Source organism: Cervus canadensis, chromosome 3 (assembly GCF_019320065.1).
Source record: "Cervus canadensis isolate Bull #8, Minnesota chromosome 3, ASM1932006v1, whole genome shotgun sequence".
Classification (NCBI taxonomy): Eukaryota; Metazoa; Chordata; class Mammalia; order Artiodactyla; family Cervidae; genus Cervus; species Cervus canadensis.
Genome location: NC_057388.1, coordinates 42,058,210 through 42,072,027, shown reverse-complemented (window position 1 = coordinate 42,072,027; position 13,818 = coordinate 42,058,210). Strand labels below are relative to the sequence as shown.

The following is a 13,818-nucleotide window of genomic DNA, read 5'->3' as shown; positions in this document are numbered from 1 at the left end:
AGAAATGTTTAATAAGGACCTAGAAGAAATAAAAAAGAGTCAATTAAAAATGAATAATGCAATGAATGAGATCAAAAACACTCTGGAGGGAACCAAGAGTAGAATAACGGAGACAGAAGATAGGATAAGTGAGGTAGAAGATAAAATGGTGGAAATAAATGAAGCAGAGAGGAAAAAAGAAAAAAGGATCAAAAGAAATGAGGACAACTTCAGGGACCTCTGGGACAATGTGAAACGCCCCAACATTTGAATCATAGGAGTCCCAGAAGAAGAAGACAAAAAGAAAGGCCATGAGAAAATACTCGAGGAGATAATAGCTGAAAACTTCCCTAAAATGGGGAAGGAAATAGCCACCCAAGTCCAAGAAACCCAGAGAGTCCCAAACAGGATAAACCCAAGGTGAAACACCCCAAGACACATATTAATCAAATTAACAAAGAACAAATATTAAAAGCAGCAAGGGAGAAACAACAAATAACACACAAAGGGATTCCCATAAGGATAACAGCTGATCTATCAACAGAAACCCTTCAGGCCAGAAGGGAATGGCAGGACATAGTTAAAGTAATGAAAGAGAATAACCTACAACCTAGATTACTGTACCCAGCAAGGATCTCATTCAGATATGAAGGAGAATTCAAAAGCTTTACAGACAAGCAAAAGCTGAGAGAATTCAGCACCACTAAGCCAGCTCTTCAACAAATGCTAAAGGATCTTCTCTAGACAGGAAACACAGAAATGTTGTATAAACATGAACCCAAAACAACAAAGTAAATGGCAACGGGACCATACCTATCAATAATTACCTTAAATGTCAATGGGTTGAATGCCCCAACCAAAGGACAAAGACTGAATGGATAAAAAAAACAAGACCCCTATATATGCTGTCTATAAGAGACCCACCTCAAAACAAGGGACACATAAGTGAAGGGCTGGAAAAAAATATTTCACGCAAACGGAGACCAAAAGAAAGCAGGAGTCGCAATACTCATATCAGATAAAATAGACTTTAAAATAAAGGCTGTGGTTTTTGTCATACATTGACATGAATCAGCCATGGATTTACATGTATTCCCCATCCCGATCCCACTACAATATTGTAAAGTAATTAGCCTCCAACTAATAAAAATAAATGAAAAAATAAAGAAAAGCAAAAATAAAAATAAAAAATAAAGGCTGTGAAAAGAGACAAAGAAGGACACTACATAATGATCAAAGGATCAATCCAAGAAGAAGATATAGCACCTATTGCTTTTACAGAGATTTCCAGACCCTGTGAAAGGGCCTTGGTTGGAGAGCTGCATGTCTTATCATTGTAAATTTGTGCAAACTCAGTAGAAAGAACCCTGACTGCTGTAGCATCTAATTTGTTAAATGATGTCTTGAAACCAAAGCCTGTGTAATTCTGTCTTTCTTTTTAACAGCTGAACATTGCGTGTGCCAATCAATTCAGCAGTGCTGCCCCAGTTCTTCTTCAGTACTCTCATGATGCTGGAATGTCCTGGTTTCTGGTAAAAGAAGGCTGTTACCCAGCTTCCGCAGGCAAGGGATGCGAAGGAAACTCCAGAGAACTGAGTGAACCAACCATGTACCACACGGGGGACTTTGAAGAATGGACAAGAATCACCATTGTTATTCCAAGGTCTCTTGCATCCAGGTAAAGTGCCCATTCTTACCATGTGCCATAGTTGCCATGTCTAAGGAGCATAATTTATCTCAGTATCTTCATTTCATGTATCTCAATAACCTAAGAGAATTCATAACCTCTAGCAGTATCTATCCAAGTAATGGCTCTTACGAAAATGACACACACATTTGTGAAAAAGTTTACTAACTTGCTCATCCATTCATTCATTCGACAAATGCTTATTGAGCCACCTACCTGTGCCAGGTTCTGTCCTGGGCACTGGGATTACATCACTAACCAGAAGATGTTTAAAAGCTAAGTGAGTTATAAAGCATTATGTAACAGACTTTCACTATGTCATGACTTTTTTCTAACTTAATGCCTTCTTGAATAGACTATTTGAGATATATCTCATCATTAAGATAAATATTAATACAATAGAGAAAAAGATTTTAAATCAATTGACAGAAACATGAGCTAAATGGATTAAGAACTTGAAGCAAATTAGTTTTTGTAATACGTCAACAAGTTTAACTTTTAGCTTCCTGGCAACTAGGACAAAGTGTGAGAGGTCAGGAGATAGGGTCATTTGGTTCTCATTGTTGAATAAGAAGAAAGAAAATATATACATTCTGATTAAAAAAATTAAGTGTACTTTTTTCTAAAATATAGTTGTATTGTGTATATATATCTTTGTGTTGGGTGGAGTAGGTAACATCAAGATCAGTATCTTAACTATAATTTTTCAAAAGATAAAGAAGCATTCTTCAAGTGGACACTTTTTAATTGAATCCTAGAACATAATATTCAATTGTGACTCAGTCAAAGCATTTCTGTGCAGAACTGAGATGATATAATAGGTCTATTTGTACTGCTGGTGATGTAACTTAATATAGAGGTTGAGCTACTCATTAATGCCATTAAGCATTATTTCCAGCCTTACTTTTTTCCTAGAATATGGTAGGACTATACTTTCTCCACACAATGTAAAGTTAGGCATTGCCTAATGAAATGTGAGTGGAAATGAAACACATGACTTTGAGTCCATGTGTGTTTTGCCAATCTTAACTGTTTCATGAAAGCACCTTTTGTGATGAAGCTTACATCAGTCTGGGTCCTTGAATTTCTGCAATCAGCAGACTTTCTTACAACCTATACTGAACATATAGCATAAGCCAGAAATAAACTTTTGTTGGGTTAACCCACTGAGACTGGGGGCTGCATGTTACATCAGCATAACCTATCTCATCCTGACTGACCGAATGATAAAAGCTAAGAATCTATGGGAGTGGTTTATTTATAATGTTTGTAGAGACCATTCTGTCTATCATCTTTCACCTAATTGATCACCAGATTTACATCTAGCTGGATATCCTGGTTGTGTTCTCTGCCTCCCTTGTTAATTAGATATGCATACCTTCAGAAACTGCACCATAGATTTCAGTATACAGACGTCTCAGATAGGTAAGAAACTTGTGTGGTCAGGATATATAAGTTTCTGTGGTAATCTACTAAACTTTGGAGCATAATCTTTAAATGCCAACTATTTCAAGAAAGAATTCATCAGTCATTGGATCTAAGATCAACTTATAAGTAATTTTTTTTGTCTCTACATGCCAATGTACTTTGTTGTGTATCAAAGAGACTCAGATGACTTGGTTTGTGCCAGAGTTGATGAGTTGACCTTCTTTAGTGAAATTTAATAATTTGACTTGCGTTATGCTTTAATTAGGATACAAGTCCAGCTACTATAAAAGCAAAATAAATTCAGATGCTTAACAAGGCTTAAACAAGATAGAAATCCATTCTTTACTGCATAATAGTCCAAAGGTGAGCAGTTCAGAACTGACAGGGTATCTCTGCCATTCTGAACACACAACTTATATCTCTGGATCCAAGGCAGCTATTCCAGACCTTGTTACCTCTCAACCAGTGGAAGGAAAATGATGAGGAATGCATAGGTGCATTACTTTTTAAAAACTATCATTAGTCCTTTTTTATATCCCTCAGTAGAGCCTAGGATAATATTTTTACAGTTGCCTATTGCTGTGCAACATTCCTCTCCAAAACATAGTGGCTTAAGACAGCAGTGGCTTATTATTTCTCATGGTTTTATGGAATTGATTGGGTAGTTCTTCTGCTCGTCTCTCCGAGCTTTATAATGTAGCTTTGTTCAATTTGTAGGTTGACTAGTGTCTGAAATTAGTAGGACCTTTCTCTCTCTGTGGTTTTCATCCCAGTATCCACCCCAGCATTCATAACAATATCCACAGTTGGGTGGTTTCAGCCTTAGAAAAAAACAAAGTAGAGGCTGCCTGACCCTGTCTTACTGCCACACCCTAGGGATCAAAGCAAGTCACAAGGCAAGTCTAGATACAGAGAGTGAGAAAACAGACTCCTCTTTTTGATAGGACGTGCAGAAAAACCTTATAGAAGATATACATAAGGTGATGTGATCCACGTGAAAGTGAAAATTACTCAGTTGTGTCCAACTCTTTGTGACCCCATGAATTATACAGCTCATGGATTTCTCTAGGCCAGAATACTGGAGTGGGTAGCCTTTCCCTTCTCCAGGGGATCTTCCCAACCCAGGGATCGAACCCAGGTCTCCTGCATTGCAGGCGGATTCTTAACAACAGCTGAACCACCAGGGAAGCCCAAGAATACTGGAGTGGGTAGCCTATCCATTCTCCAGAAGATCTTCCCAACCCAGGATTCAAACTGGAATCTCCTGCAATGCAGGCAGATTCTTTACCAACTGAGCTACCAGGCATTGTTGTAACAACCTAACATAGTTTGTCCTAGCCCTCTGATTCACATCTGTTCCCCATGAAAACATACTCATGTTCCTCCCAAGACCCTCAAAGGCTTGTCCCATCATAGCATCAGGCTCTAAGTCACTTGTCTCATGTCAAGGTTCCCTGGATATGACTCACAGATCTAGGAACTGAAAAGGAAAAAAAAAAAAGAGTTATCTACCCCACCCCTACCCAACATACAACAGTAAGATAAGATAAACATAATATAATAATAATATATATAACAATATAATAAACACTGCCCACTCAGGAAAAGGAAAAGAATGGGAAGCACATAGCAACCACTGGTTCACCAGAATTCTGAAAGCCAACAAGAGAGCTGTTACTAGGGTCCCTTCTCTACTGGCAATGTCTAGGATCAGAAAGTTTGACAATTCTGCTACTGGTGAGTAGTTCCCTAATTTTTTGTTCTTCTCAGCTGTTTGTTCTACTCTATAGGCTTCATCCTCTGAGACATCTTTCCTTTTCCATAAGGACATATCTGCCTTTGGAGCTAAATAGCCCTTTCATCCTGCTTATTGCCCATCTCAAACTGGGCATTGTAACATTGCAGCCCTTGTAATCCTCACCCCCACCACTGCCATTCTCTTCCCATGTTTTTCTGAAACTGTTCACTTCAGTTGCTCAGTCGTGTACAACTCTTTGCGACACCATGGACTGAAGCACTCCCTGTCTGTCACTAACTCCCGGAGTTTACTCAAACTCATGTCCATTGAGTCAGTGATGCCATCCAACCATCTCATCCTCTGTCATCCCCTTCTCCTTCTGCCTTCAGTCTTTCTCAGCATGAGGGTCTTTTCAAATGAGTCAGTTCTTCACATCAGGTGGCCAAAGTATTGGAGTTTCAGCTTCAGCATCAGTCTTTTCAGTGAACATTCAGGACTGATTTCCTTTAGGATGGACTGGTTGGATCTCCTTGCAGTCCAAGGGACTCTCAAGAGTCTTCTCCAACACCACAGTTCAAAAGCATCAATTTTTCGGTGTTCAGCTTTCTTTATAGTCCAACTCTCATATCCATACATGACTAACTGGAAAAACCATAGCCTTGACTAGACGGACCTTTGTTGGCAAAGTAATGTCTCTGCTTTTTAATAAGCTGTCTAGGTTGGTCATAACTTTTCTTCCAAGGAGCAAGCGTCTTTTAATTTCATGGCTGCAGTCACCATGTGCAGTGATTTTGTAGCCCCCCAAAAAAGAGTCTGTCACTGATTCCACTGTTTCCCCATCTATTTGCCATGAAGTGATGGAACCAGATGCCATGATCTTAGTCTTCTGAATGTTGAGTTTTAAGCCAACTTTTTCACTCTCCTCTTTCACTTTCATCAAGAGGCTCTTTAGTTCTTCTTCACTTTCTGCCATAACGGAGGTGTCATCTGCATATCTGAGGTTATTGATATTTCTCCCAGCAATCTTGATTCCAGCTTGTGCTTCATCCAGCCTGGCCTTTCACGTGGTGTACTCTGCATATAAGTTAAATAAACATAGTGACAATATACAGCCTTGACATAGTCCTTTCCCAATTTGGAACCAGTCTGTTGTTCCATGACCAATTCTAACTGTTGCTTCCTGACCTGCATACAGATTTCTCAAGAGGCAGTTCAGGTGGTCTGGTATTCCCATTTCTTTAAAAATTTTCTACAGTGCTGTGATCCACACAGTCATAGGCTTTGGCATAGTCAATAAAACAGAAATAGATGTTTTTCTGGAGCTCTCTTGATTTTTTGAGAATCCAACAGATGTTGGCAGTTTGATCTCTGTTCCTCTGCCTTTTCTAAACCCAGCTTGAACATCTGGAAGTTCATGGTTCACATATTGCTGAAGCCTGGCTTGGAGAATTTTGAGCATTACTTTACTAGTGTGTGAGATGAGTGCAATTGTGTGGTAGTTTGAGCATTCTTTGTCTTTGCCTTTCTTTGGGATTGGAATGAAAACTGACCTTTTCTGGTTTTCTGAAACTGTGGCCCAACCTTACCTTTTCCAAATAGACATGTGAAACATGTCATGAAGCTGGGGAGCATAAGGGGTAAATATTTGCTGCCGTGACTAGAATACCAGGATGTTGGAAGACATCGCTTTGAAAGTAGTCCATAGAATCAGGAGCCAAGGAACACAATGCTGGTGTGATACCCCAAAGCCAGATAATATAGAGTTGAATCTGAAACTGCAGTTCGTTTGATGCTGAGTAGAATCGCCCAGTTGGTAAAGCCACATCTGAGAAATAAGAAAAGACTGTCCTTATTATCACAAAATGAGCCAATATTTTGAGGCTTCCAATTTATCAATATTTTCTTAGACCTCAGCTTTTGGAAGGCAAAATCTTGTTCATTAGAATCTGGCTTCCTGGTTTGTTTGAATACTATCCAACTTGCTCGGGATGGCATTTGTGATGGAGAGCTCTCTACTACAGAATAGTAAATATGTTACTGCTTCAACCCAAGCGAATGAGCTATTGTTTCTTCTGCAGTATGTTAAACTCAGATATCTCCAAATGCAGTGTTGGAAAGCTGAGAATTATAAGTGAAAATTGTTAAAATTTGGAACTATTTTGCTGCAAAGCAACATGCCTATCAGTTCAGTTCAGTCGCTCAGTCATGTCCGACTCTTTGCAATCCCATGAATCGCAGCATGCCAGGCCTCCCTGTCCATCATCAACTCCCGGAGTTTATTCAAACTAATGCTCATCGAGTCGGGGATGCCATCCAGCCATCTCATCCTCTGTCGTCCCCTTCTCCTCCTGAACCCAATCCCTCCCAGCATCAGGGTCTTTTCCAATGAGTCAACTCTTCGCATGAGGTGGCCGAAGTGTTGGAGTTTCAGCTTCAGCATCAGTCCTTCCAATGAACACCCAGGACTGATCTCCTTAAGGATAGACTGGTTGGATCTCCTTGCAGTCCAAGGGACGCTCAAGAGTCTTCTCCAACACCACAGTTCAAAACCATCAATTCTTCAGCGCTCAGCTTTCTTCACAGTCCAACTCTCACATCCATACATGACTACTGGAAAACCATAGCCTTGACCAGACGGACCTTTGTTGGCAAAGTAATGTCTCTGCTTTTTAATATGCTATCTAGGTTGGTCATAACTTTTCTTCCAAGGAGTAAGCGTCTTTTAATTTCATGGCTGCAGTCACCATCTGCAGTGATTTTGGGGCCTAAAAAATTAAAGTCTCACACTGTTTCCACTGTCACCCCATCTATTTCCCATGAGGTGATGGGACCAGATGCCATGATCTTAGTTTTCTGAATGTTAAGCTTTAGGCCAACTTTTTCACTCTCCTCTCTCACTATCATCAAGAGGCTTTTCAGTTCCTCTTCACTCTCTGCCATAAGGGTGGTGTCATCTGCAACTCTGAGTTTATTGATATTTCTCCCGGCAATCTTGATTCCAGCTTGTGCTTCTTCCAGCCCAGCGTTTCTCATGATGTACTCTGCATGTAAGTTAAATAAGCAGGGTGACAATATACAGCCTTGACGTACTCCTTTTCCTATTTGGAACCAGTCTGTTGTTCCATGTCCAGTTCTAACTGTTGCTTCCTGACCTGCATACAGATTTCTCAAGAGGCAGGTCAGGTGGTCTGGTATAATAGTTACTAGAACATTGTTCTTTTACAAATAATTCAAAGCTGATTTTCTCAAAGGAACAGTTTGTGCTCGTGTTAATTCTCTTGGTTCTTGCCTACAGAGGAGGGACATGGTGGTGGTAAATATGCGCTGGTACCTCCCTGCTGACCCTCATCCCCAACCATACCGCCACTCAGTCTGCTCTTGGCTCTCTGTGCCAAATGCAGAAATTCAGCATCTCTGGGAAGGGCTAGAAACTCAGCTGCTTAATATTCTGCCCAATGTCTGCTCCACCACCACACATCACAAGACAAGCCGGTACACAGGCGCTTACCTTCCTGGTTTAAGTGGCAGATGCAACACCCCTCTGAAGTGTGGTGGGCCGAAGGACAGGGGTAGAAACTGATTCTCCAAGTCACGCAGGCATCCTCTGAGCAAAGATGACAATTGGGAAAGGAGTAAAGAGAAAGTGTGTTATCTTCTACTACCTTATCTGAAACATGCAGGACAAAGGGGAATTTTGCTTTCTGAGGGGCAGAAATTATAGATCCATGTTTCTCTGGGTTCTATTATAGAAACTTAAACAGAAAAGGCAAATGTGACTTTAATTTAAAAAGACTTCTACCAGGGAATTGAAGTGTTTCTTTTTTATTATGGATGTACAGCCTATCTTTTGGAAGGGGCACAGAGGCCTTACCATTTTATTACAAACAATTGGGAAAAGATGCCTTTCACCAATTCCATTTATTTCCTTTGAAAGGAAAAATATCTTCACAGGCTAAATAATATTATAACTCCATTGGGAAGAGTTTTCCTAAAGCCCATGGCTTTACAACTGTACTTTCTTTTTTCTTTTCATTTTTTGGTTTTGCTTTGTTTTGCTAATCTTCAATTCCGTTGTCTTTTGCCTTAAAACTGATACATTTTGAATTAACTTCAAAGGAAATAAAACATGCATTCACCTTCCTTATGACACATTGAAAAATGTGTTAAGACTTGCATTAATAGAAATTAATCACTGAAAAACTTTTTAAACCTAGTAAACAACATTGTTGGCTACATTTGTAAATTTGCCAAATGTAGATAACTTAAAATAATGAAGAAAAAAGGCAGGGTTATGATTCGGCGTTGCCAAATTACCATAGTTATTTGAAGAGCCAGAAAGAAATGTACTCTGATACTGCTATATTATTTTCATAATAATAGAGGAGAAAAGGAACCATCTTTATCTACAATTATCCTTGATAATCTTCATTAATCTTTAAGATTCTTTACTCTTCTTTACTTAGAGACTGAATTCACTCAAAAATCTATAAATAATGGCAACATAATTAATTGGTATTTAGATAGTCTAATCTATCTTCCCTCTTTAATGTTAGTAGAACCGAGAAGGAAGAGATGTTTTCTTGTTATGAAGTTATAGATGTAGGTGGGTTTCCATGTATTTGAAAGGAAAAGAGATGTGTTGAAAGGATTGGAAATATTAGAAAGCAACTGGGACAAGTTTTAGTTTGGCAGCCTCAAAACTTATGAGGGAAATAGGACTGGACAGTAGCCCAGGCCACTGGTGTTCCAGGGTTTTGAAGCACTGGGACCAGGTCCCTCTTTTGTTTGTTGTCAGTTACCAGTGTTCGTTGGCAGCCCAGCTGGTTGCTAAGTTTGTAGAATAAGCATCTTGGAGACTTCAAGATGAGAAGTGAAGAAGACAAGGAAGGCAACAGGTGAGAATATAGCTGTCAGTACAAACTTGACTCTTTCCTACCAGAATCATGCAAATGGCAGAGCCATAGTCCCCTTATTTGTTCTAACAAAGTACATTCTATTTGATGGTTTCAAAGATTCCCAAATATCCTCTTAAAATATGCAAGAAAAAGAAAAAAAACTATGTTTCTGGCCATCAGAATCTTCTTTATCTGAAATCCTCCTGATATTTAAACATTTATGTTGAAGAAAATATCAAGAAGTTTTGATAAAGATTTGAGACCCTTTTAAAGGTTAAGTGTCCAATCAAGTGAACATGACTCCCAAATAAATATATATCTCTTGAGTTTTTCTGAACTGTTCTGTATTTCAGTGCTTTGGTATGAGATATTGGTACCAGAAACACATGTGCTGTTTTTCCCAACAGTAAGACCAGATTCCGATGGATCCAGGAGAGCAGCTCCCAGAAGAACGTGCCTCCTTTTGGCTTGGATGGCGTATACATATCAGAGCCTTGTCCCAGTTACTGCAGTGGCCATGGGGACTGCGTTTCAGGGGTGTGTTTCTGTGACCTGGGGTACACCGGTAAGGCTGTAGACATGTCTGATGATTTGTTTGGAAAATATTCATCTCTCAGTACTATATGTCATGATACTTCTTCCAAGGAAATATATTCTTAAGTATTTATTCTTAAGTCCTAAAATTATAGAAATTTGTAACCTAGGCAAATGAGGTATCGAGATATTTTGTAGTTTTGAGCTGCCTAAGAAGGAAAAGCATGATAACATGTATTTCATCCCTTAAGTATATTCATTTACTAATAATAGTGGTAATAATTAACATTACTTGAGTCCCTACTTCATGCCAAGCACTACAGTAGGTGTTTTTTATTTCACCTCATTTAATTCATGCAACAAATAACCCTACAACATAGTACTGTCATTGTCCCTGTTTACACTTAAGGAAACAGACACAAAGACACACAGTAACTGTCCCAAGGTCACACAGCTAAGAGTTGCTACAGCTCAGCTTTAATCCCTGGCAGCCAAACTCTTAAGCATTAGGCTTCCTGTGCTCTTTACGTTGCTTTTATACAAAGTGTAATTTTATACATTTAAAGTAAAAGTCAACTTGTGAAACGATAAATGCAAGACTGCCAAACAAAAACTTAACAAGAGAAGTATTTTTTGACCATAATCACCCTGAGATGTTGCTACAAGCAAAAGTAAAAAGGAAGCTGAGATTAAAGAGTAAAATGGGAGAAAATATTATAAGCTTCGTAATCTTTTTATAGAATTTTTCCTGGAATTAACTTCAAAGGATCCTTCCCAGCTTTTCAGTGTTCTGCTCTTCATCTGGCGCGTGACCAAAGACAAACATATGTTGTTACAGGCCTTCTGTAGAAACTGCTGTCACTCGTAGTTTCAGGGTGTTTTTTCCTTAAATCTGGGATAAACTCCCCATATTGATCCTCTCATACAAGGACAACAAATGAGCAAATTTTATTTGTGGACAAAATCTTATATCTCAGTTTACACAAATCCTCTGGTTAACAAAAATCATGAAACTGTGTGGTTCCCTCTGTGTTTGTGTTTAAAAATTTAAAATAATAGAAGCAGAATACTGTTTTGATGATAGCAATGATGACTGTATTTCAGGCAGATGACTGAGGTTTAAATTTTGATGTGGTTTCTTTCCCCCAACACCTATGACAAAGTCTCTTTTGCCCACACACTAATGTACCTTCTAATGTTTCATGATTTTGACAAAACCTGTCTCCTCTGTATTTCTTTTCTCGGAAGCTGCACAAGGAACCTGTGTGTCTATTGTCCCTAATCACAGTGAGATGTTCGATAGGTTTGAGGGGAAGCTCAGCCCACTGTGGTACAAGATAACCGGAGGCCAGGTTGGAACAGGCTGTGGAACACTTAATGATGGCAAGTCTCTCTACTTCAGTGGCCCTGGAAAAAGGGAAGCAAGGACTGTCCCTCTGGACACCAGGAATATCAGGTAAGTAGTTCACTGGTCACTTCATGAACGTAGTATTTACTTTGCTGTGTGATCTAACCTACAACACTGTTCTTTTCAGAGTTTACATAGTAGTGTTTCTCTGCATAGATTCTGATATATAAAAATGAAGCATAACTTTATAATAAAATAGATTCTGCAAAACTTACACTCCAATTCGTTAATCAGCATACTGTCATCACCAAGGCCTGTGTGTCTAATATATGTCAGCTTGGTTTTCTAAAGTTCTCTGTTATTATGAAGAATATTTGATATTAATTTTAATATATGCCAGGAGAAACAAAGAATTTTTTGCAACTTTGAATTCTGTGTCCAAAAATGTGGTGCCCCGTTTATCTAAGTTTATTTGTATTCACTTACCGAAAACTGTTCCAGAAATTTAAAATACCTACACTGACACCTACTGGTACAATAAATAAGTGCTTAGTTTTAAGGGCAAATGAAATAGCAGCACGCCTAAAATATAATTGTGCTTCTTTAGTTTTAATCAAATTATTTTAGAATTGGAAGAAAGGAAGTTAAAGAAAGGTTTGACGCTTTTAGAGCTTCTTCTCACTAAAATCTGGGTTCTGTGCCATATGTTTTCTGCCTTCGGTCTCTTTCTCCTTCCCTCTAAGTCCTTCTCACAGAGCTAACCCTGTCATGTAGGTTGGTTTATAGTGACTGAGGCATAGATTACATCACACTGAGAGACAGTTGTGAAAAATTAAACCATCTGAGTTTAAGTCCATAGTAGAAGTAATTGTCTGGCCCTAAACAAATATAACATTCAAGTTTTTAATGTTAGATTTTTCCTCCTGAGTTTCCGAGTATAGTATCATCTCAATTTAAAGGAATTCCGTTTCAGTGATTTCATTAAATTGCATCAGACTGTCACAGTGAAATGAAGTTAAATTGTTTCCTTTTGTTTAAATCATTATTCCAAAATAAAATTAATGGTCATATCAGTTAACTTTTCTAATGGTTATAGAATTAGCCCACTATCTAATCTGTGTAGTTTCTGCTTGTCATATGCCCTTTGTGTTTAAAAATAGTACCTAAGAATTACAGGAGTTTTACTTTTTACTGTGTCAAAATACAGAAGGCTAGATGTCTTCTGAACTCATGTTTTTAAGTAAACTGAGGTGTTTTGGGGTTTTTTTTCCCCCCAGACTCGTTCAGTTTTATATACAAATTGGAAGCAAAACTTCAGGGATTACCTGCATCAAACCAAGAGCTAGAAATGAAGGTAAGCTGCTATATTTCCATAAAAACTACAGTTACTCCTAGCAAAGTAGTTCTTTCTCCTCCCAAAGTTTGGCTGAAATTTTGTAAACTGATTTGTTGTTCAGTTGCTCAGTAATGTCCGACTCTTTGTGACCCCATGGACTGCAGCACACCAGGCTTCCCTATCCTTCATCATCTCTGAGAGCTTGCTCAAACTCATGTCCGTTGAGTCAGTGATGCCATCCAACCATCTCATCCTCTGTCATTCCCTTCTCCTCCTGCCTTCAATCTTTCCCAGCAGCAGGGTCTTTCCTAATGAGTCGGCTCTTTGCATCAGGTGGCCAAAGTATTGGAGTTTCAGCTTCAGCATCAGTCCTTCCAGTGAATATTCAGGGTTGATTTCCTTTAGGGTTTACTGGTTGGCTCTCCTTGCTATCCAAGGGACTCTCCAGAGTCTCCTCCAACACCACAGTTCAAAAGCATCAATTCTTCTGCACTCAACCTTCTTATTGGCCCAACTCTCACATCCATGCATGACTACTGCAAAAACCATAACTTTGACTAGATGGACCTTTGTCAGCAAAGTAATGTGTCTGCTTTTTAATAGGCTGTCTAGGTTTGTCATAGCTTTTCTTCCAAGAAGTAAGCATTTTTTCATTTCATGGCTGCAGTCACCATCTGCAGTGATTTTGGAGCCCAAAAAAATAAAGTCTGTCACTGTTTCCATTGTTTCCCCATCCATTTGCCGTGAAATGATGGAACCAGATGCCATGATCTTTGTTTTCTGAATGTTGAGTTTTAAGCCAACTTTTTCACTGTCCTCTTTCACCTTCATCAAGAGGCTCTTTAATTCTTCTTCACTTTCTGCCATAAGGGT

General features: G+C 38.9%; 1 protein-coding gene across 4 annotated transcripts in view; it reads left to right on the top strand.

Annotated features, from left to right (window-relative positions):
* The window catches only part of RELN (reelin), a 523,209-nt gene that overhangs the window by 413,038 nt on the left and 96,353 nt on the right, over window positions 1-13,818 (top strand). For all 4 annotated transcript variants that reach the window (XM_043462977.1, XM_043462976.1, XM_043462975.1 and 1 more), the window contains 4 exons: window positions 1,425-1,657; window positions 10,135-10,292; window positions 11,510-11,717; window positions 12,887-12,963. In XM_043462977.1, the coding sequence (XP_043318912.1) occupies window positions 1,425-1,657; window positions 10,135-10,292; window positions 11,510-11,717; window positions 12,887-12,963 (676 nt within the window). The remainder of the gene's footprint in view (window positions 1-1,424; window positions 1,658-10,134; window positions 10,293-11,509; window positions 11,718-12,886; window positions 12,964-13,818) is intronic.